Source organism: Balearica regulorum, chromosome 4 (genome assembly GCF_011004875.1).
Source record: "Balearica regulorum gibbericeps isolate bBalReg1 chromosome 4, bBalReg1.pri, whole genome shotgun sequence".
Classification (NCBI taxonomy): Eukaryota; Metazoa; Chordata; class Aves; order Gruiformes; family Gruidae; genus Balearica; species Balearica regulorum.
In genome coordinates, this window is record NC_046187.1 from 46,381,063 (window position 1) to 46,404,560 (window position 23,498).

General features: G+C 42.0%; 1 protein-coding gene across 5 annotated transcripts in view; it reads left to right on the top strand.

The window, feature by feature from the left end:
* The window catches only part of STOX2 (storkhead box 2), a 77,480-nt gene extending 59,865 nt beyond the window's left edge, over positions 1-17,615 (top strand). For all 5 annotated transcript variants that reach the window (XM_075751944.1, XM_075751949.1, XM_075751948.1 and 2 more), the window contains 2 exons: positions 5,030-7,295; positions 11,873-17,615. In XM_075751944.1, the coding sequence (XP_075608059.1) occupies positions 5,030-7,295; positions 11,873-12,068 (2,462 nt within the window). In that variant the 3' untranslated portion in view covers positions 12,069-17,615. The remainder of the gene's footprint in view (positions 1-5,029; positions 7,296-11,872) is intronic.
* The last annotated feature ends 5,883 nt before the right edge of the window (positions 17,616-23,498 follow it).

The following is a 23,498-nucleotide window of genomic DNA, read 5'->3' on the forward strand; positions in this document are numbered from 1 at the left end:
TTTTTCCTACCTCACTTCCCAAAATGTAAAGAAAATTATTTGGGGTGTGTGTGGAAATCCTCCTTTTGTTGTCCAGTTTTTCCCCTCTCTCTAGAGAAATGCCTTTCTTTCCCAGCCGTGACATGTTGAACATAGCAAACATACATGTTTCCTCAGTATATGAGGATTATCAAAAAAATTTGTCTTTTCCAATAAACAGAATCTCTTCTTCTGCTGAATTATATTTTTCACTTGTCTGCCCAAACTCTCTCGTAAATCAGCCGTGGCTTTTTGAGCCCTTGTGTTCACTGTGGCTATTTCCAAATATCTGATGTCCTCTTATATTCTGATAAGGTGCTGATGCTTAGAGAGAGAGGAGAGCATTACCAGTGTAGATGTATCTGTCATTGTCACATAACCTCTCTGGATCTCACCCTGCAGCACCACTTGTCTGCCTGTGTTGTTTGTGTTTTAATGAACAGATGCTTCACTGCATTTCATGGCGTGTATAAATTTCCTAAGACCCCAGATGCTATTCTCAAACTGCCTAAGAATAATAAACCTCTTTCCTCAGTGCAGGATCTTAACACTTGCAGTCTAGCCCTCTAGTTTGCTGAGCCATTGTGCAGGCATAAATCTGGGCCATGGCTCTATCTGAAATAAGGTATGCTAATTATTTATAACATCACATAGCAACCACTCCACATCCTTAACTAGTATTTCATGAGCCAATCAGAGTATTTCTTTTATCCCTTGTTAAGCCTTAGCATCAGCTCAGGGGAAAATCATTTTAGCAGATTTAACACCATTTAAATACTACTTCAGATGTATTTTTCATGAATTTATTTTATTGAAAAAGTTTGTAATGATAATGCACATCTTATTTGTGGCTTTTGTTATTTGTCAGGTTTTTAAAAAAGCAAGAGGGCTGCTGCTGCACGTGGTGTCATTATTCTAACTTAGAAATAGACAATGAGATGTTTGTACAGCCCTACTTTATAATTTATTGACCATGGTTTAAATCCCGTACATTAAATGTAAATCTTTGAAATCCAGTATAAGGAGCTAAGAATGTAACCTTTGTTCCTGTGTTTGGCAGCCAGACCCTCTTATCAGTGTGAGCCTGGCTGACGAAAACATCAAGCCTTAGTCTATGCTGCCTTTAGTAAGGATTTTTTTTTCTTTTTCAATTTTGTCCACATACTTATTAAAATCATTATAAGGTGTTCAGAATTTCAGTGTAGAAAATACATGTGTGTATTGGACTAGGTTGCTTTCCAACTGAACAGTTTTCTGAAAGCTGGCAAATTACTCTGACATTCACCTTCATAACTGTTCGCTCTTTAAATATGTGAAATGTATGTGTAGCACTTAAAATAAGTGTCTTACATTAACTGAGTTCACTCTAGGTCAGTGTTCTTTGTGAGCAGCAAACAAGACATAATCTTCTGTCTGGAAGCTGAGTGGATGGCATAGTAGACTCTCTTGAGATGCAGAAAATGTACATGTCTGATGATTCAGTGTCCAGACAGTTTCTGCTTTTGAATTATTAAACCACTACATAATCTTAAATAACACCACTGCTGTCATGCAATATTTTGTATGCTACAATCTCTAAACTACTTCTTCCTATTTAATGGAGGAAGGGAGACCACAAAGAGACTTCTGAATGCAGTGGGGTAGGTTATGTATAGACATGATGAGGGCAGGTTGCTGTAAAGAGAAAAGTCTTGAGAAAGCCAGGAAATCTGTGTTTAAAATAGCAACAATGGGAGCCAGAGTCGTGTCATTGCTCCTGTCCACCATGCAGGAAAGCCTAATGCAAATTTGGGTTGGTTTTTGCTTTTGTAAGTACCTGAAAGAGATGTGAAAAAAACCTGTAGCTAGCATTAGCTGGCAATGCTGAGCTCCAAAGATGAGCACCTGCCATTGTCACTGCTGGCTTAGTGAACCACAAAGATGTACTGTGCTGGGAGTGATAAAAGTGATAGTCTCCAACTCCAGTGGGAAGGCGGACACAATTAACTTTACAGCACCATTGACCGCCCAGGCACACTAATTTTTTTTTTTCTTGGTGTTTATCTGCACGTTCTCTATTCACAGGACTTAGTCAATTAATATAACTACTGTGCTTCCAGTATTTAGAGACTCATTTACCCAACACATTGTAGTCATGGTTTACTGGGTAAAAAATACATATTATTTTTACCCTGTATTTGCAGTGCATTTTTGCCTAAGTTAGTGTAAAATATCAGAAGATCCATTTCAATCTCTTTCCCTAACTTTTCTGTAAACTCCCAGGAGAATGTTTTCCTCTATTTTATTTTTGTTCTGATGTTTTTGAAACAGTATGTTAAAAAAGTAAAGTAAAATGAAGATGAAGGACCAAGTTCTTGCAGACAAAGATAGGTATGTGTTGATGTACATGTAAGCTCCTGGAAAATGCAATGGATTGGTCAGGTTGTTTATGTAGAGACAGGAAGAGAGATTGGCTGCTGCACAGCAAGTGCATCTCAGTTGGACCAGGACTGGACCCTGCTGTGCATTTTCAGCACAGGATGGAGAAGCACATGAGCTTTGAATTTGGGGTCATCCACTTCTTGGCGTGATGCAAGGCGTAATGTAAAAGGGGTGATGTTACCCAAGCAGACATAGCAGCTTCACCGCAGGAAAGAAGTCAGATGATGACTGCTGGTTGTTATGGGAATTGAAATCACTCTTTGTATTCCTGTGCTTTACTGAAAGCTCATAGAGAGGGCAGCCTGCTTTCCAGTTGCCACTGCCTCACAATCCAGAGGAAGCTCAGCGTGTTGTTTACTTCAGTCCAGAGAGATTCAGGACTCTGGGCTAGGGAGGGGTAGTCCTTTTTTCCCCCCCCGGCTCTCTGGATTTCAGCTTTCCCCATCTGTTGCTATTTCTGGCACGTTTGCTTGTCCAGAAGTTCTGGGGGTCTTCGTTACTCTCTCTAGGATTATCACATAAATTGTGGACACGCACATTAAATGGAGAGAAAATGCACGTTCCTGATTCTCCATTTCATTTGCGTATTCTTTCCAATTTTCAGTCTCATTTATTCTCTCAAATTATATCCTTTCTTTACCTTTTTTACTTCCTGTGTTTGGATTAGCCCCAATCTTTCAGCTCGGTGGACTGTGCATTAAATACATGTACTGCCCCCATGTACTTCTCCCTGGCACTTTCTCTGTTGTAACTGCTTTCAGTCATGTGCCCATGGTATTCCTAGCACTTTGCTGTTTCCATTGGAAGATTTTTAGTTACAGATATCACAGGATGTGAGCAGTATGGTCACGTCTCTAAATTCAAACAACATTCAAAGCCAGACATAAGAATATTTACTATGTTGCCTGCAACCCAGTAGTGAGGAAGAGGATGAGATAAGGAATTAGTACAACTTCTCTATTTCTTGTCACTAATCTTTTGATGGGGTGTCAGTCATAGTGCCAGAGGTGTTGCTGTCACCCTCATGTTTGCTAACACGAGGTCAGTGAGCTTGCAGGCTCCAGCCTTTGTCATGTGGGAGAAGAGTTGGTGACCAGACACTGTGCTACTGACGGTACTGTGTTTGTGGCAGGTACGCCTGGTTCAGATTTTTATGTGAAGTATTTTTGTGAAAAGCATATACTTTGCTGAAATGTTATTGCATGCACAATTCCATGGAGTTTCCGTTACTGAAGATAGATTTTGACTTGACAAGGTCCTGACTAACATGATCTAAGTTGGCCCAGCTATGAGTAGGGGTGTTGACCAGATGTCTTCATGAGGTCCCTGCCAACCTAAGTTACTCTCTGATTCTATTTTTTTCCCTAAATTAGTTTTGTTGAAAAGAAAACTAAGACCCAGAGCAAATAATATTAACTTTTTTAAACTTTAAAATAGACCATCCAAACTTTTGAAAAAAAATTCTCTACTTCTAATAATGTAAACCAGGTCAGTACCCAGCATTAAATTAAAATTAAAATGCATTTTAGTTCAACAAACTGTATTGATTGAAGATAGCTATTTCCACTGAAAATTTTGAAAGATTTTTATTTCTTAGTCAGCATAAACAGATTTAAAAAAAACAACAAAAAAACCCCTAGCTTGTGAACTAAATTGCTTGTTTCTTTAGCTCTAGATGGAACTTATTCCTATGCACAGCATGCTAACTTGGTATTTTATCAAATAAAATATTGAAGACTTGGTCCTGCGCCACTGAACCCAGCAGGAGTACTGGTAGTGGAAATGACCAGGCTCACAATGCGAGGTCTACCATGTGGCTAATGTGGCATTGATGCAGGGTTGTCATGCTTTTATCCCTCTCAGTATGTAATATATGCACTTAGGTAGCGTCCCTCACATGAAAGGCAGGGAACTCAGAAGCCAGTTTTTAGGAGCTAAACCTTTATCTTCCAGCATAGTGGAAAAGTCTGTTTGTGTAAGATGAACTGTATCATTCAAGGCATGTCTTTTTTGGAGCAGCTGACGTAGTTGAAACATGTTTTAATGGGAGAGGAAATCAGTTCAATCAAGTTTGTGATACAGGGGCGGTTTGGGAGAATGCTTTTTTTTCTGTGTAGTGTTCTTCTGTGGAAAAATGACTTAGGCATCCAAAGTAACAAATAAACACTCCTTTATACGTGACTGGGCATTATAATAAATACTTCTGGTGAACTGGCATATAAATACTTAGTTGGAAGAATAAAAGTGAAATATTTCCCCTGATGCCCTTCGATTTCTAGTAATTCCGTCTTGTAGCTTAAGGTCACCTGTACAATGGAAGTGACTAGAAGTTCTCTCCTTTTTTTTTTTAACACTCCATTAATGGCCTCCTTTCTATTTAATAAATAATTGATATGTCTGAAGCGTAGGAGATAAGTGCAAAAACAAACAGAGAAGAGAATGCATAACAAAGTGCTTTGCCAGAGTTGTTTGTTCAGCATATTCCAGCTTGAACATTGGAGAAAACAGCTTTGTTTGTTGGGGAGGGGGGAGCCAGAGAGTCCTACATGGTTTTATGCACTCCCTGATACATGTTTACTGTCATTTCTAGGAGTTCCAACACCCAGTCCAGAAATTCTTCGACATACCTTGAATATGCTTGTACGGGAGAGGAAAATATACCCAACTCCGGATGGTTATTTCATTGTAACCCCGCAGACTTACTTTATAACACCATCTCTCATAAGAACTAACAGTAAATGGTACCATTTGGATGAGAGGATACCTGACAGGTCTCAGTGTACCTCTCCACAACAAGGAACTATAACTCCCTCCACCTCGGGATGTGTCAGGGACCGAACACTACCCAAAAACCACTGCGACTCCTGCCATTGTTGCAGAGAAGACATGCACAGCATGCATGCATCTACCCTGCAGAGGAAATCAGCAAAAGACTGTAAAGAGTCATACTGTCCTCCTTCATTATGTCAGGTCCCACCTACTGAGAAAAGTAAAAGTACTGTCAATTTTTCTTATAAAGCAGAGACACTCACAAAGCCTAAGGATGTAGAAAAGCAGTCTAAGAAATTTGGACTCAAATTATTCCGATTAAGTTTTAAGAAGGACAAGACAAAACAGTTGGCAAATTTCTCTGCACAGTTTCCTCCAGAAGAGTGGCCGCTAAGGGATGAGGATACCCCTACCACTATACCTAGAGAGGTGGAAATGGAGATTATCAGGCGCATTAACCCAGATTTGACTGTGGAAAATGTCATGAGGCACACTGCACTAATGAAGAAACTTGAAGAAGAAAAAGCTCAACGAAGCAAAGCAGGATCTTCAGCTCACCACAGTGGACGAAGTAAAAAGAGCAGGAATCACAGAAAGTCTCACGGGAAATCGAGGTCACACAGCAAGACCCGGGTGTCCAAAGGAGATCCATCCGATGGGTCTCATTTGGATATACCTGCTGAAAGGGAGTATGAGTTCTATGATCCCTTGACTCGATCCCCACGGGAAGGATGTTTTATAATAGAACACAAGGGAGATAATTTTATAATGCACAGCAATCCTAACATGATTGAATCTCACTTTCCCATGACACCAGAGTGGGACGTGTCTGGTGAGCTGGCCAAAAGAAGAACTGAAATGCCTTTCCCTGAACCTTCCAGGGGAAGCTCCCACTCCAAGGTCCATCGGAGCCACAGCCATACACAGGATAGAAGATCAAGGAATGAGCGGTCCAGTAAGGCTAAAGAAAGGTCTAGATCCATGGATAACTCCAAGGGACCTCTGGGCTCGGCTACTTTAGGCACACCTGAAGACATAGGTGAAGGCTGTAGCCCAGATGACCAAACGACTAGCCAAACTTACATTGATGATAGTACCTTAAGGCCATCTCAGTCGCTCAGTCATCAAAGGGCTCTGATTTCATCTGCAAGCTACAAAGAGACTTGCATCCCTGAAATAGCTAGTGGCAGTGTAGAAACTCCCAGTTCTTGCAGCCTATTGGAACAAAGCAAGCCTACAGAGAATTTGCCATCGTATAGCGAGCTCAACTCCTGCACAACAAAATCTGCAGTCGATGACTATTTTCAGTGCAACACATCCAGTGAGACTGTGCTTACTGCTCCGTCACCACTGGGAAAGAATAAAGAGGATCATGACACACTGACAGGGACAGATGGGCTCAAAAAAATGACTCCTGCAGAAAGACAGTCTCAACATATTGCTAGGGAACCTGGGGTGCACAGAGAAGAGTCCCCAAAATGCCCGAGCAGTGGTTCAGCAGTTGCTGGCCAAACTCCAGAGGTGATTGCAAATGGGCGGCTGGTTCAACACCATAGCGCTGAATCAAGCAGCCTTGATAAAAGGAAAGAAATATTTAGCAAGGATACACTCTTTAAACCTCTGCACAACACTCTTTCTGTGAATAGTTACCATAAGTCTAGCACACCCCTGCTAAAGCCCCATCAAAAGACCCCCTCTGACACATTGCCAGTCAGATGTGAGAAACTTGAACAAGCGATAGTAACCTCAGTTACACAAGTCATGCCCGTTTCACAGAGACAGCAAGAGACAACTGGGAACCAGGAGGCCTCCTTCGACTACTACAACGTATCTGATGATGACGACTCAGAGGAAGGAACCAACAAAAATGCTGAGGAAGAAAAGAACAGGGATGATGTCGGCACAATGCAGTGGCTTCTAGAGAGAGAAAAGGAGAGGGATCTGCAGCGAAAGTTTGAGAAGAACCTTACTCTTCTCACCCCGAAGGAAACAGAAAATAGCAACAACCAGAGGGCCACCCACTCCGCCCGCCTGGACAGCATGGACAGCAGCAGCATTACTGTGGACAGCGGGTTCAACTCTCCACGGTAGGACTGTCACATTCATTGCAGCTTTACAGACTAGAAAGTTCCATTTTTAGTTATATGTGTGTGTGATATTGGTGACAGAACGTAGGGCCATATTAAACAATTTCACACGTTTTCAGACAGTGTTTTCTACAGCTCTGGAATCAGCCATTCAGATGTGTGGGTTTCCCACCATATTGTAAGGAACCAATGACCATTTGAAGCATTGACTCTGTATTAGTTCATTTTCTGTTTGCTGAAAACCTCCCTGTATCCTTTTTTTTTTTCCTGTATTAAACTTGTGTTTGCATTTAGAATAGAAGGGATGACCTCCTGCATACTCCTTCCACTTCCCTTTCCCTCTTAAGATACCATCAGCAAGACTAATTGGACGACTAGACGTGACTAGGTGGCATAATCTTTGGCTCAGACAAAAAACCCAAACATGATGATTGTTTTGTTTTGGTTTTGTTTGTTTTCTTCAAAAATTTTGGAAGTCTATCTGTCACCATTCCAAACTGGTGAGACTGGAACAGCTGCTCCCCACACACAGCTGGAAGTGCTCAGGATGTTTGAACTTCAGAGGTGACCCAGCGCTGCACCAGCAGAGAGAGAGGTGCCTTGCCTAAGATACTTGGGAAAAGAGTCCAAACATTTGCATGTGGTGGTGCTGGTTAGTCATGTCCATTCCAGGGATCTCAGACATCATGGAAGTCTCAGTGTGCTAGGAGTCTTACAGGTGTAGGGAGGAGAGAGTTGCTGGTGTGTTCCCTGCCTTGAAGATTTCACAAGCTCTCATTTCCAGGTTGAGAATCTTTCACTGGAGCCGCCTTCTTTCTGTCTCTCTCTGGCTCCTGATAGTCCTAGGTCCCTGCTGGGATGGAGCTTGCCTGGTTTTGTTTGCCCTGGATAGCAACCCATCAGAGTTCAGAACAGTGACTCTAAGAGCACAGAAATAATTTACAATAGTAGTTCTCTTACATGTCTTACTTCAGCTTAAATTATTTATTGCCTGTGTTTAAAAATAAAACCTGCAAGACTGGATTTGTATTAGGTGAAAGAAGATGGGGGTTTTTTGAGGTTTGTTTTTGTTTGGGTTTTTTCCCCCTGTAAAAGGTATTCTTATTCCTAAGAATTATACATTTTTTAAAATCTATAGCAAAAGCTCTCAGAAAGGCATGTGAAGGATTTCCTGCTTCTACACAGGAATTTCATTTTCAGTTAAAGTCACGTCACTCTGGAATACATTCCTTTGGATTTGATGGCTACTCTCACTTGATGTTAATGACAAGGCAGCAGTTACTGGGCCTGCTGCAGCATGCAGTGATCATGAAACTAGAGCAGGCTTTTAACATATGTATAATTTTTCTGAGTAAAAAACAAGAAAAATAATTTGAGTGAATTGTACCACTTGCACTGAGTCCAGCTTAAAAAAGAAACTTAAGCAGCTTTTGAATTTGTTCCTGTTATTGATTGTTCTGCAGATGCTTGGCATCTTTCTTACATAAAACTGTTGTATGAGACTATTTGCATTGTTCTTTTTTAAAAGTAACCTCTTCTTCTAGTTGAAGTGCTATACTTGCAGTCAGTTTTTGTGGGGGAGTATATGTTTGCTTCTTGTCCAGCCTGTCTCACTCCGCAGAGTGCATTTCACCTCCAGGACAGGATGTCAACGGGATAAAAATCAGTTCTTAGCCCTCTGTTTTGCTAGCTGTATGCTAGCTGAATATCAAGCTTGCATTTCTGGTTAATGCAAAGGCAGACATTTCCTTCCCTAATTGTTTACACAAAAGCTAAAATTTCCGTTGATGTTAAACTTAGCTAACAAGAGAACAGAACGTGGCAAGCATACTAGATTTAGTGCTGCTATACCACTTTGTTTAGATCAAAAGGAAAACAGATAAGCAGCTTTTAATAATGATTGTGTTCCACACATCCCTTTTTTTTTTTTTCTAATTTTACTGTTTACTTATTAACAAATGTCTTTTTTTGGCAAGGCTACATAAAGTAAGCCTTTTTTTTAAAAAAAAAAAAAAGCAACATTCTGTAGGGGTTTTTTGTGTAATTGTTTTGTAAGACCAGCATACAGTGTAGATATTTCAGATGTTTTTTCATGAGCTTTTTGCATCAAGATGATTAAATTGGATGGTTTTGCTGAGTTTTGGTCACTCCTCGGTATTATAAGTCTATTAAAATAAATTGAGCTGAGGATGAATTCAGCCCTTTGGCTGTAATTACCATGTTGTTATTACTTTCCTACTTTAAAACAAAAAATGTACTTTACAGCCCTTTTCCAGGAAATGCAGAAAAAGCCATCCGGCATCCATCTGGTAAGATTCACCTAGACCTGACAGTGTCCATTAGCAGATGCCTAGGGAAGAGTATAAGAACAGGATGCGCGTGTAGTGATATTCTTCAGGTATACTCTTCTGACCTCCACTCATGTTGTAACTCTTGACTTCCTTAGGTGTGGTAGTATCTTTTCATTTAAACTGAAGTGTGCAGTGTTGCTTGGGGAATCAAAATTACCAATTCTACACTGTGAAAGAAAAAGCATATTTTTAAAGTGTGACAAATTGAAAAAGGGGGCACTTAAAAAAAACCACCAGGGTGTAGTTAAAGAGATTTGCAATGGTCATTTGACTTCAAAAGTATTTTGTGTGCAAAATTTGTGAACACATCACCATTGGGAAAACAGCCTCACAGTATTTTGTTCATTGCTTTTATGCAGGTTGTATATAGTAAATGTTAGCTGTCAATATTAATTTTATTCCTTTATTTTTAGAGCTTATATAATACTACTGCTCTTTTGTCACCTAAAAAAAGAGCTAATTTTGGCATTACTCTGCATGCAAAGTTCTCACACTGCAGTCTTCGTGTATATATGTTGTAATGGTCAGTTTGTAATATCAGAATTGAAAATGTTTGAAGATCTGGAATTGGTGGGCCCATAAAGAATGATACAATACTGAATGATCGCTGAAAAACAAAGGTTGCATCTATTTTCATTAAAAACCAGAGGGAGAGGAATCAAAACATGAGCAACAGAAGCGCACCATGCGTCATTGCAGCTCAGAGAGATCTCTTACTATGTGCTTCACCCATCATAGCTGTTTGGATCTACTGACAACAAGGCAATAATTGGCAGATGATGATCGGTACCATTTTGATCAATTTAAAAGATCTACAGGAGTTTTCCTAAAAGCATCATTGATTTTCCAGATTCAGTCAGTTTAAGATGATTTAAATCTGCCCTACAACAAAACAAGGTGTTTCTTCCTTACCCTATGCCATGCACTGACACTTTCTCCCTTGCCACAGCCAAAGCTGTGCATTCCTACTCTTCCCCTGATGCTAGCACTAATCTGTTTTGTTTTGTTTTGTTTTTCTTAGGGCTAGTATTTAACTGAGAGTGGTCCCTGATCGGGCTGGCTGCAAGGCTCAGCATCAGGGAAGCAGCAGAAACATGTGGCAGGGTCAGGTCCGCAAAAGGCAGGCAAGAGCTGTCCCTTTCAGTAGCAGGTAAATTTAGGTTGACTTTAAACTGACTATGAAACTCTGTCATTAGTATCTTTGTTTCTAGTGTTTATTTAACAAACCCATTCAGTCCTCTAAATGTACTCTGTAAACAACTCCATAGAAAGTGGTGACATCATTTGCAAAGACGTAGGGATACAGATGAAGGGTACGTAACCAGGGACCACATGGCTATTTGAAACCCAAATCTCTCTCTGCACAGGAACACGTTATTTGGAGATCAAAATTATGAAGAGTGGAAAGAGAACAAAAAGAGTAGTACTGGTAAAACTAGGCTTAGCATATCTTGCCTGAGTTTTTTAAAAGCTGTAGAGTAAAATACAGGCTCCTCTGCATTCATAATTAGATGTATCATTAAATGGCTTAGTCTTTAAAGTGCTAAGTGTCCTGTCACTCCCGTGGATAAGCTAAAGGAACGTTGTCCATTTTATGAATGAAATAGCAGCACTAGTCATTGTTTAGGGCGTGATCACAGACCAGGCAGTTAAGATTTCTCAGCCTCTTGTAAGTTGCAGTTGTCTCAGCTGCAAAGCAAAATTGAAGTGTTGTGTTTAGCAGCATTGTGGCTTTAATGTAAAGTAGCATTTTTAGTTAATATTTTGTGTACAGAGGCATAGGTAGAAGAGGAGATGAGAGGAAACTGTGTTACATGATTGCTCTCCTAGCTCTGCCTAGTCACAGAGCTGATTTGATGAAGTTACTTTGTGCAAAAATGCACCAGTCAGGAAAGAAAATTAATATGTTCCATGTGCAAGATGGAAGCTATTTCCTTGGGTGAAAAATCCAGATGCTTGATACTGGTTCAGCTTGCAATTCATGTGACAGCTTCAGCTCTGCATAGCACTATACCTGTGATACAGTATGATGACTGCTGAGTACCACTGGAACCTGTTTTGGAGGAACATGTGTGTACTGTCAAAAAGAGACGGTTCATTGGTGTGACATTGCATACGAACACAGGAAGCCTATTATAAAACACTCTATTCTCCTTTCCTGTCTGGTCAATAGATATATAGGCGTGTCATATATGAGTGTGTATATATATTTCTTTTCCATTCTAGTACTCGTGAGAGCCTGGCGTCCAACACTTCAAGTATTGTTGAAAGCAACAGACGTCAGAACCCCGCTCTGAGCCCTGCACACGGTGGTGCAGGCCCAACGTTCAACTTCCGAGCCACTGCAGACCCATCAACCAGTGAAGCTGAGAAACTGCAGAAACCTGCTAACTGCCTGCAAGCTTCTGTCACTAGTGTCTGATAGTCATCCTGCCTCAGAACTTCTGTCTCATCCCATACAGCAAAGTTTACGACACTGGGACTGATGTTTACATCTTTGGGGAAAAATAAAAAAAGCATCTCAACCACAGTTTTAGTGTTTACTTAAACTGTGCTGCTATGTAGACTAGGGGCAACAAAGAAATCTTTATTTCAAGGTATTGCTTTTCACATTTGCGGCTCTGTAGCAACAGAATAGCAGTAGGGATAATATGTACACTTTTTGCTTCACTTAATTGTAACTGAGCACATATATGAAAGTCTAGACACTGTAAGTGTAATCTGCATTTTCAATGTCCATGCAGTTGCCAACTTCATTTTAAAAAAATGCCACAGATGTGTGATGCCCCCGGTCAGAGGCTAAACTCTGCTGCAGAGTTGATCGTTTTTTACTTCAAAAACTGAGCCACTGCTGAAAGTAACCAGCCAGCATCACCATGAGGAAAAACAATGCCAAACATGACAAGTGATGACCTCAGCTCTGTCTGTGAATTATGAATACTAATCAGTCATTTTCACTGTGTGTTTTTGTGACACAATTTTGCAAATACCCTTTTAAGCGAGTAAAAAAGAGGTTTGGGGTTTGTTTTGTTTTGGGGTTTTTTTAAGTGGAGGGTGGGAAGGGAGATGGCTTCTCCTTTTGCGTTTCAAAAGTATGAGAGATGTTTTCTTACTGAGACTTGCTACTTGACCTTCCATAGTCACAAATGAGGAGGTGGGCCTTTGTGTGGAGGGGGGAGTGGGGAGGGAGGGGAAAGTTATAACTGTCATGGAGCCACAACGTGGAGTGACGCAAAATATATCAAATGTTTTCAGTATAAATCAAGTATTTAAAAAAGATAGTCTAATTCTTGTGTCACTTCTGGTATTGCAACTTGCCATTAATACAGGAATCAGGATATCTAATTTCTTGGAACAAAAATATTCTTTATGATATAAATGACAAGTATGGCCTGAAGAATTGATTTCTTTCTAGTGGAAGGACATAAATCTATTTTATGTAGCTTATTACATAGAGTGCCTAAATTAGGCTATTAAAAATAGCATACATTGTAGTGATTATCAGAGAACAAAATTTAGAGAATTATAAACTTCTGGCCTTTTTATTCAGTGGATGTTATTTGCAATTTAGCATTTTATGGACACATCTAGTTTCTAGAAATTAAATGTGTCCACATGGTTGGCAGTAGAAATCTGAATTCTGTAGGTATGGTATATCCTAATTGCTCTCCCCTAAACTGTTACTCCAAAGTAATTAGTACTGTGCTAATTACTGCAGAGTAACTTCTAAGGATAGTTAAACTCCAAGAGTAATTTTTAGGTATAGGGTCAAATTTTGCTCTGTTACTCATGCAACCTGGTAGTGCAACAAACTGACTTCAAATTTAACCCTGTTTTTTATCAGGACAGACAAATTGGCAGAAGCATAACAAAGATACTAAATTGTTCAACAGCCCAAATTGTTGCATAGAAAAGGGACATTTACATTGTCTAGCTCTTGTAGTACACAGGTATGAAACCCAACTGTACATATTAGAAAAACAGTATTTTCATCAGGTTCTGGTGACATGTATTACTCTGTACACAAAGTCATTTGAGCTTCACTCATGTTCTCTGTTGTCATCAGAAGTCTTTACTGAAGATTCAGCTTTGTGTTACACAGTTGGATATAGTTCATTTACTTACAAAACAGCTTTCTAACTCTGGACACAATCAGTTTCCGGTTCTGTCAAGAACACCCAGTCAATGCACAGGTCTGTTTTCCTTGGTTTCAGTGTATAATTTCCATTTCATAGGAGCAATAAGACCTTTCAGTGCACATAAAGGAAATTATTGTGCTTTTGGTTGGTTATCAAAGTCACTTGGCCTTTAGCCTTCTGCCTTATCATACCTTCCAAGATGTGCTCTAATTACCATATAATGCTTTGCATGACGCATCTTATTATTCAATATGTAACTCCAGCCGTACTTTTTCCATGCGAACTGTAGAGTCAGAGTTTTTGTGGGGAATTGTCATATACTATGCAGTGGCTGACTGTGATTTTGTTTCTGAGGCAAGCTCTGACACCAGTAGTATGTATCAATTCAGTAAATAAAAATGTCGAAACGATAAAAAAATTTACAGTGATGATCTGAAGTACTAACAGCAGTATTAAAATGTGAACAGCAAAAACAAATTTCACCTTTGGGGGAAATATTTGCTTGTCATAAACTAATCAGAATTTTATGCAGGCAACTGGTTGTACAGAAGACATAATTCCAACAAAATACGATAGTGCATACCTATAAACTGTATAGTATGTTATTTCCTAAAGTTCCCAGAGACCAGCAGACAACATAAATGTCATATTAATGTTGACATGGCATTGTACCAATATTAATGTGACTCTTGGAATATGGAATGTAAACAGAAGTTTCAAATAGAAACGTTCTAATCTTGAATTTTTTTTTTTCTTTCCTTTTCAAATCAACAGTGGAATATAAGGAAATTCCATCTTGAGGTTCTGGTAACAAAACCACGAGAGTGGAGCTTGAGTGCTTTATGTCACCCTAATCCTTTGATGAAATCATAGCCTTGTATTACATGGTTGCTTATCTATCATTCTTCTAATGTATCAATTTAAAGGTTTACAGAGTTAGATTAGGTTGAATCTGTGTTGTGTTCAACTGTAAAGGGTCAACACAAATCTGTCGGCATTTTGCACACTTAATATGTATTATTATAATACAACATGTTACTTTTATGGTAATTTTTTTTACACATATAACTACCTCCATGAATTTGATGAAATGCAGCAACATGAAAAGTGTATTGTACAAAGCAAGGTTAAAAACTTTGAAGCATTAGGTCATGGCGTTCTCTTGTGTGTCAATGCTTGTGTATGAAGTCATCATGTTTCCATTGCCACAATTTCCTTCTACAATATTAAAAATCTGGCTTTCAGATGAGTCACTTAAAGACTTTGACAAGGCTGCATAATTGGAATAAAAGTGAAAGGGAGGCTGAAACCTTCTGTCCTCTCCCCAGTCACTGCTAAAATTTCTGCCTGGTAGAACTTGAAGATGTATTTGTAATTTAGCAAATTATGAACATCTACAGTCTGTGAAATATGATTGACAGTTTGGGTTTAACAGAAGACACTCTGGGTATTTTCTTGGCAGCCTTCAAATACTTTGGGCCCTATTCTGCCTCCATCTTTGTCAACATATCAGGTCATAGTTTCTCTGAACTGGCAAGGGTGTTAAAACAGCTCTTCCTTTCACGATACGCACTCTGTTCTCTAGGCTGTGTGCGTCTGAAACATTTGCTCCTATGGAAATTACCAACAGCCTTTAATTGACTTTGCTGGGAGCAGTATTAGGGTCCCTACTTGAGGTATGTGCCTATTGTTCAAAGAACGTGGGCGAGTTTCCAAGAAAAACAATGCTGGCTTTTGAAAAGTAGCCAGCTGCAACAAGCCACCTTTCAAGAGGGAAGAAAGAAAGATTTTTCCAAAAACTAAAGGAAGAAAGTGGCAGTTCAACCTAAGCAGATCACATTTATATACAAATCCCGACTTAGGAACACCTCTTTCAGCAAACCTAGTACCATTATCCTGATGCAAATTAAAATACAATCATCAGTTGAGCTAATTTTGCCATTTTAAGTATTTCAGTTAAAAATTAGAAGAAATCATTAGCCATTTGACTCCTTGTAAAATGTCCATTATACGCAAAACAATGTTCACTCAACTTTAAAAAGTAAAATGTATTGGAAAACAAATATTTTAATGAAAACCATGGCCTAAGTGCTTGCCAGCAGAAGTCATTTTTAGAGAAGAGAACAAGCAAACCAGTATTCAGAGGCCATCATAAACACACTTTGCACTTAAATCACGCCTTTTCGCCTGAGGGCCTCGAAGCACTTGGTACCAGCTAAGCCTCGGAGCCCTGGAGGTCGGCAGAGCCTGACCCTACTTTGTGTCCAGGCACATTGGAAAAAAACAAAAGGCTAAGAGTCTGTGGGCTAGTATATTAACCAGTTTCTTCGTTAAAGTTACGGGAATAAGTTTAATATTAAACCAAAGTGTTTCATATCTATACTCTGAAGTTAGTCTTTTGGTGCATTCAGTTTGTTAAAGAAACTACTTTGCCGTCCTGCAGAGACTCTGGGATTAGAAGTGCCAAAAACAGTTTTTAGTCATACGAGTACTGCCAGCGGTGTTTTATAAAGTTATTTTAATTAAAAATTTGTTTTTCGAATACATTTTGCAGAGCTTTTCCCAACACGATTGTTCAAATTGTTGTGCTGAGAAAGCAAGTAGCACTCCTAATCTGGTGTCACACCCACAGTTTACAATTCTCTTTGCTCTTCTGAAGAAAACTGTACAGTATTAGAGAGATATGTTCTATTTTTTACGAAATTCTTTTAAAAAAAAAAAGGTATATATCTAAAATGTTCCCCCCAGCATAAGTAAAGTGCATCGTTACTGCATGCGAAACATGCAGTGGACCCACCGAAAGCCAAGCTGGTGCTAGAAGAAAATGGGACTATCACGCTTCTTTCATAGCGGCGCTCTAAACGTTGGTTTCAGTTACGCAGGTGCGAATCTGGTGTAACTCCCCGGATCTCCCGCGCAGCTGACGGAGATGGGAATGGGTCGTTAACTCCATTGAAGCTCAGTTCTGAGCTGAGGGTTTCCGTGTTCCTCTCCCCCACCCCACTCCCGCCCGAGACACTAAATGCAGAGGAGGAGCAGGAGGCCACACGCACGCCCCTGGCTCTGGAGGGGCAGCCTGGGTCGCGTCCCTGGCGAAACGCAGAGCCGCTCCGCCGGGACGCTGCGACAGCCACCGCGCCTTTCCCACCCCGGGAGGGCGATTTTCGGTGTGGTGCGCTGCCCTCGTGTTGTATAGCGGTTAGAGCCACCCAAAGGATACCCACCCAGAAGTATGAAAGGGCCCTTGGAGTAATTGGCACAGATGTTACTTTTATATGTGGAGGAGACTTAAGTTTAAAGGGATTATAATTCTGCAGGTAATTTTCTGTGAGTGACTGAATGTGGCTGTTGCATTAGGTTTAAATGAGTTAATAAATGCAAGTGGGACTTACTGTATGTTAGAAGGGAGTTTTGCAGCCAAGACTGCCTTGTATAAATGTGTTTGCACTGAAAAAAAAAAAATTAAAAATTACTTGGTCTCTGGTTGCTGTAAAGGTCATCCAAGATGGATGTTCTGTTTATATTGTATAGTATTTCATATGAAATAATTACAGTTCATGAAATGTCTTCCCTAACGTTACTGATTTATAACAGCACATTTGTAACATGGTTTTTATTGTGTCAGTGTACCATATTGTAAATGATGATTACTTGTCATGCTTAGTATAATAATTTAAAGGAAAAAAAAAAAGGACAGGGATTTTTGTAAGTCTATATTTGAAAGTCCCTCCATATGGTAATATTGTGTTCATGTTCTTTATGTAGTGTTGTGTGAAATATCCATTTTGGATTGTGTTACTTTTTAAGATATTAAATAACATTTGGTTATATGTTTTAAGTGGATTCTTTGCACCCATCGGTGGTTTTTAGAGAAAATATTTACATTTCTGTTTAACACACTGTTTCTCTCCCTCACTTAGGAAACCAGAAATCTGAGAAAAACAAGGGTTGTTACAGCTTGCTGTGTTCATGTACACTTCATAAAAGGCCCGTGAGCCATTCTAGTAAGAGTGCAAGGGAGAAAAATCACTGATTTTGAAATACCTGGGTTTGGATTGGACGTGGAGGCGATGGGTGCAAGGGGGAATGTGATCCCCGCCGAATGTGTGAGCACCCAGCTGAGATGCATCCAAGCTCCAGGGAATTAGAAGTCCCTTAGGGCATCCTGGCGCCAGGATCAACGGGTGTCGGGTCCCTTTTCTCCTCCTCCTCTCCTCCCCTCCCCTCCCCTCCCCTCCCCTCCCCTCCCCTCCCTTCCCTTCCCCTCCCTCGGGCTCTAAGCAAGGAGGTTTTTTCACATCCTTCAAAAAAATTGTTGGTTTTTTTTTTCCCCGTGCTGTGACATCAGCTGATTGGAAAGGCCCAAGTGGACAATGTAACATGCAGGTGCCATTTTCCTGCCCTCTACCCCCACCTGGAAGAAGGTTTTGAGGAGGTTTAGGCTTCATGAGCTTTGCCAGAGTTTTGCCTTGAGAAGTGCTGTTTGCCAAAGTCGGCTATGAGGATTTACAAGATTTGCAAGATACAAACCAAAGCAGTGTCCGTTGGAAGTAGGTGCTGTCAGAAGCACCTTGGCTCATCACCTGCTACCGACACATGCTACTACCATGCTATTTGTACTCTTTGCTGGTTCCTCTTCATCCATTGCTTCCCTTCGTAACCCATCTTGTTGAATTAATGAATTTTTAATTGGGGGGGGGGGGGGGGGGGAAGCGCCAAAGCCTGGCAAAACCTGGTTTGGTGAGGACTTTATGCCAGCACTGACCTAGTGCCTTGCGCAGGCAAAGCCAGTTCTGGGGGGTGGTCAGAATGAGACTTTCAAGGCCTTTTCAGTATTGCTGGAGATAGTTTGCAAGCACTGTTTCGCCTTCAGAAAGAGCTATTTCTGTTTCTCTCCTGATGGTGGGCTCGTATTTTAGGCAATGGATTAGGCTGATCGTTCTCTAGAGAGAAGCTGTTGTTGAAAGCCATCACACCTTGCACTTTACAACTTGCTTGGAAACCTGGCTTGAAGTCTCTTTGTATTTATTCTACTGACATGTAAACTGAAGGTCTTAAGCAAGTGACATCTTTTTGCTGAAATGTGGCCTATAACATATTTAAAACGTCTAGGGCCACTGCTTGGCTGAAGGACTCTTCCCTTGCTGGTGGATCGTGCCTTTCTGCTGAGAGCACTGACTTCAGCAGATTTTCATCCCTCTCTATCTACAGGTATTTGCATCGGTAAGATAACATTTTTTAAAGTTATCCTTCTCTCTGGGCTTGCACTTTTTCTATCAGCCTCTCAATGTTTCTTTAGGGTCTGTTTTTTCCTCCCAACTTATTTTCTAGACCGTCCTTCCATTTTATCTTTTTTTTTTTTCCCCCCATTGCTTAGAATCTTCTCTTCTGCTCCTTTCTTGGCATTTTTTCTCCAGGTTAGGGTTTTTTCCCACACATTACTTGACATGAGATGTCCTCTGCCCCTTTTCTCACACTCCCCTGTCAAAATGTCATCCTAATCCTATAGAGTCTTTTCCCCACTTTTCCATTACGTTCTCTTTTTTGCTGTCCTAACTCATCAGAAAGGTCTCAGAGAAGAAGAGGTGATCAGCTGCTTCAGGATAGGTGCTCCTGTCATCACTTCCCTTCAAGCCATGCTGTTGCAGGTTTCTGATTTTTAAAAAGTTTAGGAGTGCATATATGCCCCTGCTTTTAGTCCCTTCTGTTCTCTTCTTCCTTTTGACTGCTGCTCCTTTTTTTGACTATGTGCTTTTCTGCCCAGCATCTCTGTGCTTTGAGGGCTCAAAGAGGAGACCCAAACCCCTCAACAACGTGAGAGCAACAGGTCACGTTTGTCTTCTGCAGGGTACCAAGCAAGGCTCCAGGTAAATGCGTAGAAAAACAATTCTAAAAATACCCACCTGTGCTTCTTAGAATGGCTGCAAGGAAAAATGGCCTCATCTTACCAGCCTTTCCTGAACTGCAAGGAGGGAGCCCACTGCTCCCACACTCCTGTTCGCCGCAGCTGGTACGTGAAGGGAGAAGGGTTTTGGAGCAGAGTCGAAGACTCTGGGGCTTTGATAGCTGCCAGTGGTTTTGTGCAGAGATGGCTGCGCTTGCATGTGCGAGCAACTTCCTTCTGTGCATTTAGGTCCTCGTGTTTAACAAAATATTTTTAGCCTGACTGTCACAAAGTGATGAATGGGGACTGGAACCAGGAAATCCCAAGTACATATTTTTTTTTTTACATCTTTTTTTCTTATCTCTCATCCTAGTAAGCACAAAAAACCTAACCCTATGCTGCCAGCTATTTGAAAGTAAGCGAACAGTAAATAAATCTATGAGCATATACATGCCTGTGTGTACACTAAAATAATTATGTACCCTGTTTCCTTTCTGTCTGTCTTAGGGAAACCTGGAGCCTTTTGTTTTGAGTTCTTTGCATCTCTCTCCTCTTGTCCCTCTGCTTGTCGCTGGTAAAATTGGACTGGTTGTCTAAGAAGTGCCAAAGAGGGTCAGTCTGGCAGGAAGCTGCAAAAGTAGCACGGGGACCACTGCTTCGCTGGGTCTGCCCGCACCCGTGGGTGCAAGCAGCCACGAATGTGCTCTCCCTGCACTCTGGTGGGTGGCTTGTGAGCCAGCTCTGGTCTGGAAGCTGTATAGGTAACAAGCCCTAGCGAGTGACATCTTTTAAATTAATTACACTTCATCTGTATGCTACTACCTATCGGGGGTGTTCACAAAGTCTGACTTTAGCCTGCAAAGCTCCTTGGCTGCATCTGTGGTCAAGAAAGCAAGCAAACCTTCCTGAGGGGACAATTCAAAGCAGCCTACAGATGGAATCTGGGGCCATTGGTCTCCCTAGACTAAGCTTAGCTTTGGGGATGTCCCCCCTCCTGGCTGCCTGCTGTGTCACCCCACCCACCAAAAGGTGCATGGGCAGTACCTCCCTCCTCCTGGGACCCAGCTCAACCCCATTCCTGAACATCCTTCTGGGTCCTATTAGCCAGGTTTTTGGGAAATAAGGACCTAGGCAGTTAATTTTGCAGGGCAGCTTGCACATTGAAGGGATTTGAATGCAAACCATATCCCGTGTCCCACGTACCTGGAACCTGCCATCACTGCGTAGCTGTGGTCTCCACCGCCTGCGCACCACTACGCACGTACCACCGGGCAGCGACTGCCAGGAGCAGCCATCGAGGTTGCCAACTTGAGGGCTCGACAGCGCAAACCTCAGAGCTGGGTGTGCCTCAGGATTGTGAGCAGCGACCGGGAGGAGGACAGCAGAGAAGGGTGTTTGCCTTTCTGGCTACGGCAGGTGACCGCTGCCTCTCCTCCCTCCGCACTGCTGCTCCTTGCAGCCGGTCGCCCAGCCCACCCCAGTTGCCTTGAACCAAACCCCCAGTCCCGGCTCCCTGCCTGGCGAGCCCCCAGCACGGGGAGGCCAAGGTGGGGGGGAAGAGGCTTTTCTCTGTCCAATTTAGCTCTTGCCTCTGGCTCAGGCCCAAAGTGGACTTGCCAAAGAGTCCTATTTAGCATCCAGCTGCTGGAGTTTAACATGCTTCTGCTGGACACAAACTGGTGATGATTTTCAGATGGCTGTAACAGAGCCAGCTGTAACCCTCAGCTAAGGCACGGCCCTGGCAGAGCTTCTCTGTAAAACAGAAACCACTTTTCTTTTTTCTTTTTTTTTTAAACCTAGACAATGCAGTATATTTTTTTATTTTCTTCTAAAGGAGTGCTGAGGCACCTTGTCTGAAACTTCCCAGCAAACTTTGGGTTGAGGCAGAGGTCTCGCCATCACCCGAAGTCTGCGGCAGAAGCATCAGTCAGGGGAGGCACCACGGGCAGGAGAGGGGCCGGGGACACTTCGTCTGTCGTGGCACGAGGCCAACCCGCTGCCCAGCCCAAGGAACAGAGGTGCAAAGCTCACAGAGGGACCCCGATCAGAGCCCAGACTGCCTGCCTGGTCCCACGGAGGGGAAGGACATGGCCAGCCCAGGAGAGGAAACCCAAAAAGCTCCTCAGCTCTGTTGTTGCTGTGCTGTCCCTTGGCTCCTGCACCGGGCAGGCTGGCAGCCCCCCAGGAGCCCTCCCCAGCAGCACGGTCACTGCTAGCGTCCCGTCTTCTCCTTCTCACTTCCTGCTGAAGAAAGTCATTTTATCTTCCAACCGTAGTGTTTTATTTGTAAGTAGTCGCCAGCAGACCCTGGAGATTTATTATTCATTCATGATGAAGAAACTCAAGAGTCCTCAGACCTAAAGCAGCCAATATATTTATTGTTCCTCCTTAAAGGTAGAATCTTTGCCTATCATGGTTTTATTATTACCTATAACCCAGTGTGGAGAGACAGTCATTCTCCTGCTTTGCTGTTATACAGCAGATAATAGTTTCACCACATCACAGCTTGTACAGAAAAAACCAAACCAAAATACCCAGTTATTTTTGATGATAGAAGTAAAAAAAACCCAAACCAATCACCCCACCCCTGAAAACTAAAGCCTTACAGAAGGACAAACAGTTTTGAAAAGCTCTTTCACTGCATTTAAAACATTTGCGTGGAGACGGGTGGATTTTCCTTGAACCAGAAACTAACAAAAGACTATTGCCTTAAAATATTTAGACTGTTGCAAATTTCAGAACTTTGTCTTTCTAAAAATGAATGACGTGGGATGTTGCTGAGGAGGAAGCTGCCTTTTTAACACCAGATGAGTAGCAGGGCTAACTTATCACCAGGTCCTGCCGGTTGAGACCACCAGCTTCGGTCTCAAGAGACAGCAAGGCGACTAAGTTAGTCCCATGTCAGCCTAAAAAGGAAGACTGTTGTCATTTATTTTTTGGTAAAAAATGAGAAAATAATCTCTGGACTATACTGACAGGTAGCGTGTGAACTCTATGTGTCATGACTGCTGCCTTGTGCCATGGATTATGCAGAGACAGTGATGCAACCCTGGCGTGAGTCGCCATGAACAGACAGGCCATCACCTTCTGCCCAGGTTTCTTCCAGATTGGGGCTTCTGCAATTTGAGGGGAAGAGAAGGAGGGTGGATGCATTTCCCCAGGAGAACAAGGGAATCAAAGTATCGAGGCTTAAAAACTCGAGAGATTTCACTAAGACAAAGAGGAAAACTCAAAGAGGGGAGAGGAATGTGAGGGTGTACTTCAGCAGCAAGGAGTCCCTGTTGGGACCAGGAGTCGGAGAAGAAAGATGTCAGCTGAAGACAGAAGAAAAAAATCTTCACGTTACATGGAGGTCAAAGGATCCTGGGGTCCCAAAAGTCAGCTGAGGGGGGGAACCACATGTGCCTGCCTTCACGGTTTATACAGACCTAAAATAAAGAGCAATCGATACTGGAATGTTCTGACCCGTGTCTGCGGTTGTGCTGTAAGGATGTGGTGTCCCTGAGCGATGCCCAGCCCGGGCCCTTCCCCTGGAGGTGCCCCATTCCCAGGCGGAGTGGGATCCTGGAAAAAGCCCTGCAGGAAGGGATGGAGAGGGACGCCAGCAGCGCCTGCCTGGCAGTGTTGTCACGAGTTCTCTCTGCTGCCCAAGTGCAATGGCCCTCCTTACTCCTGGCTAACTCCTGGCCTGAAGAACAATTGCTGTCCTTCACACTTGAGGTAGAAACTAGCCACAGCTTGCAAAACTGGCAGGGTGCTCAGCACTCCTGGTAGTATTCCCTTCTGCTCAGGCAGCCCCCCCAAAACACAAGTCATAATTGCTTGTATC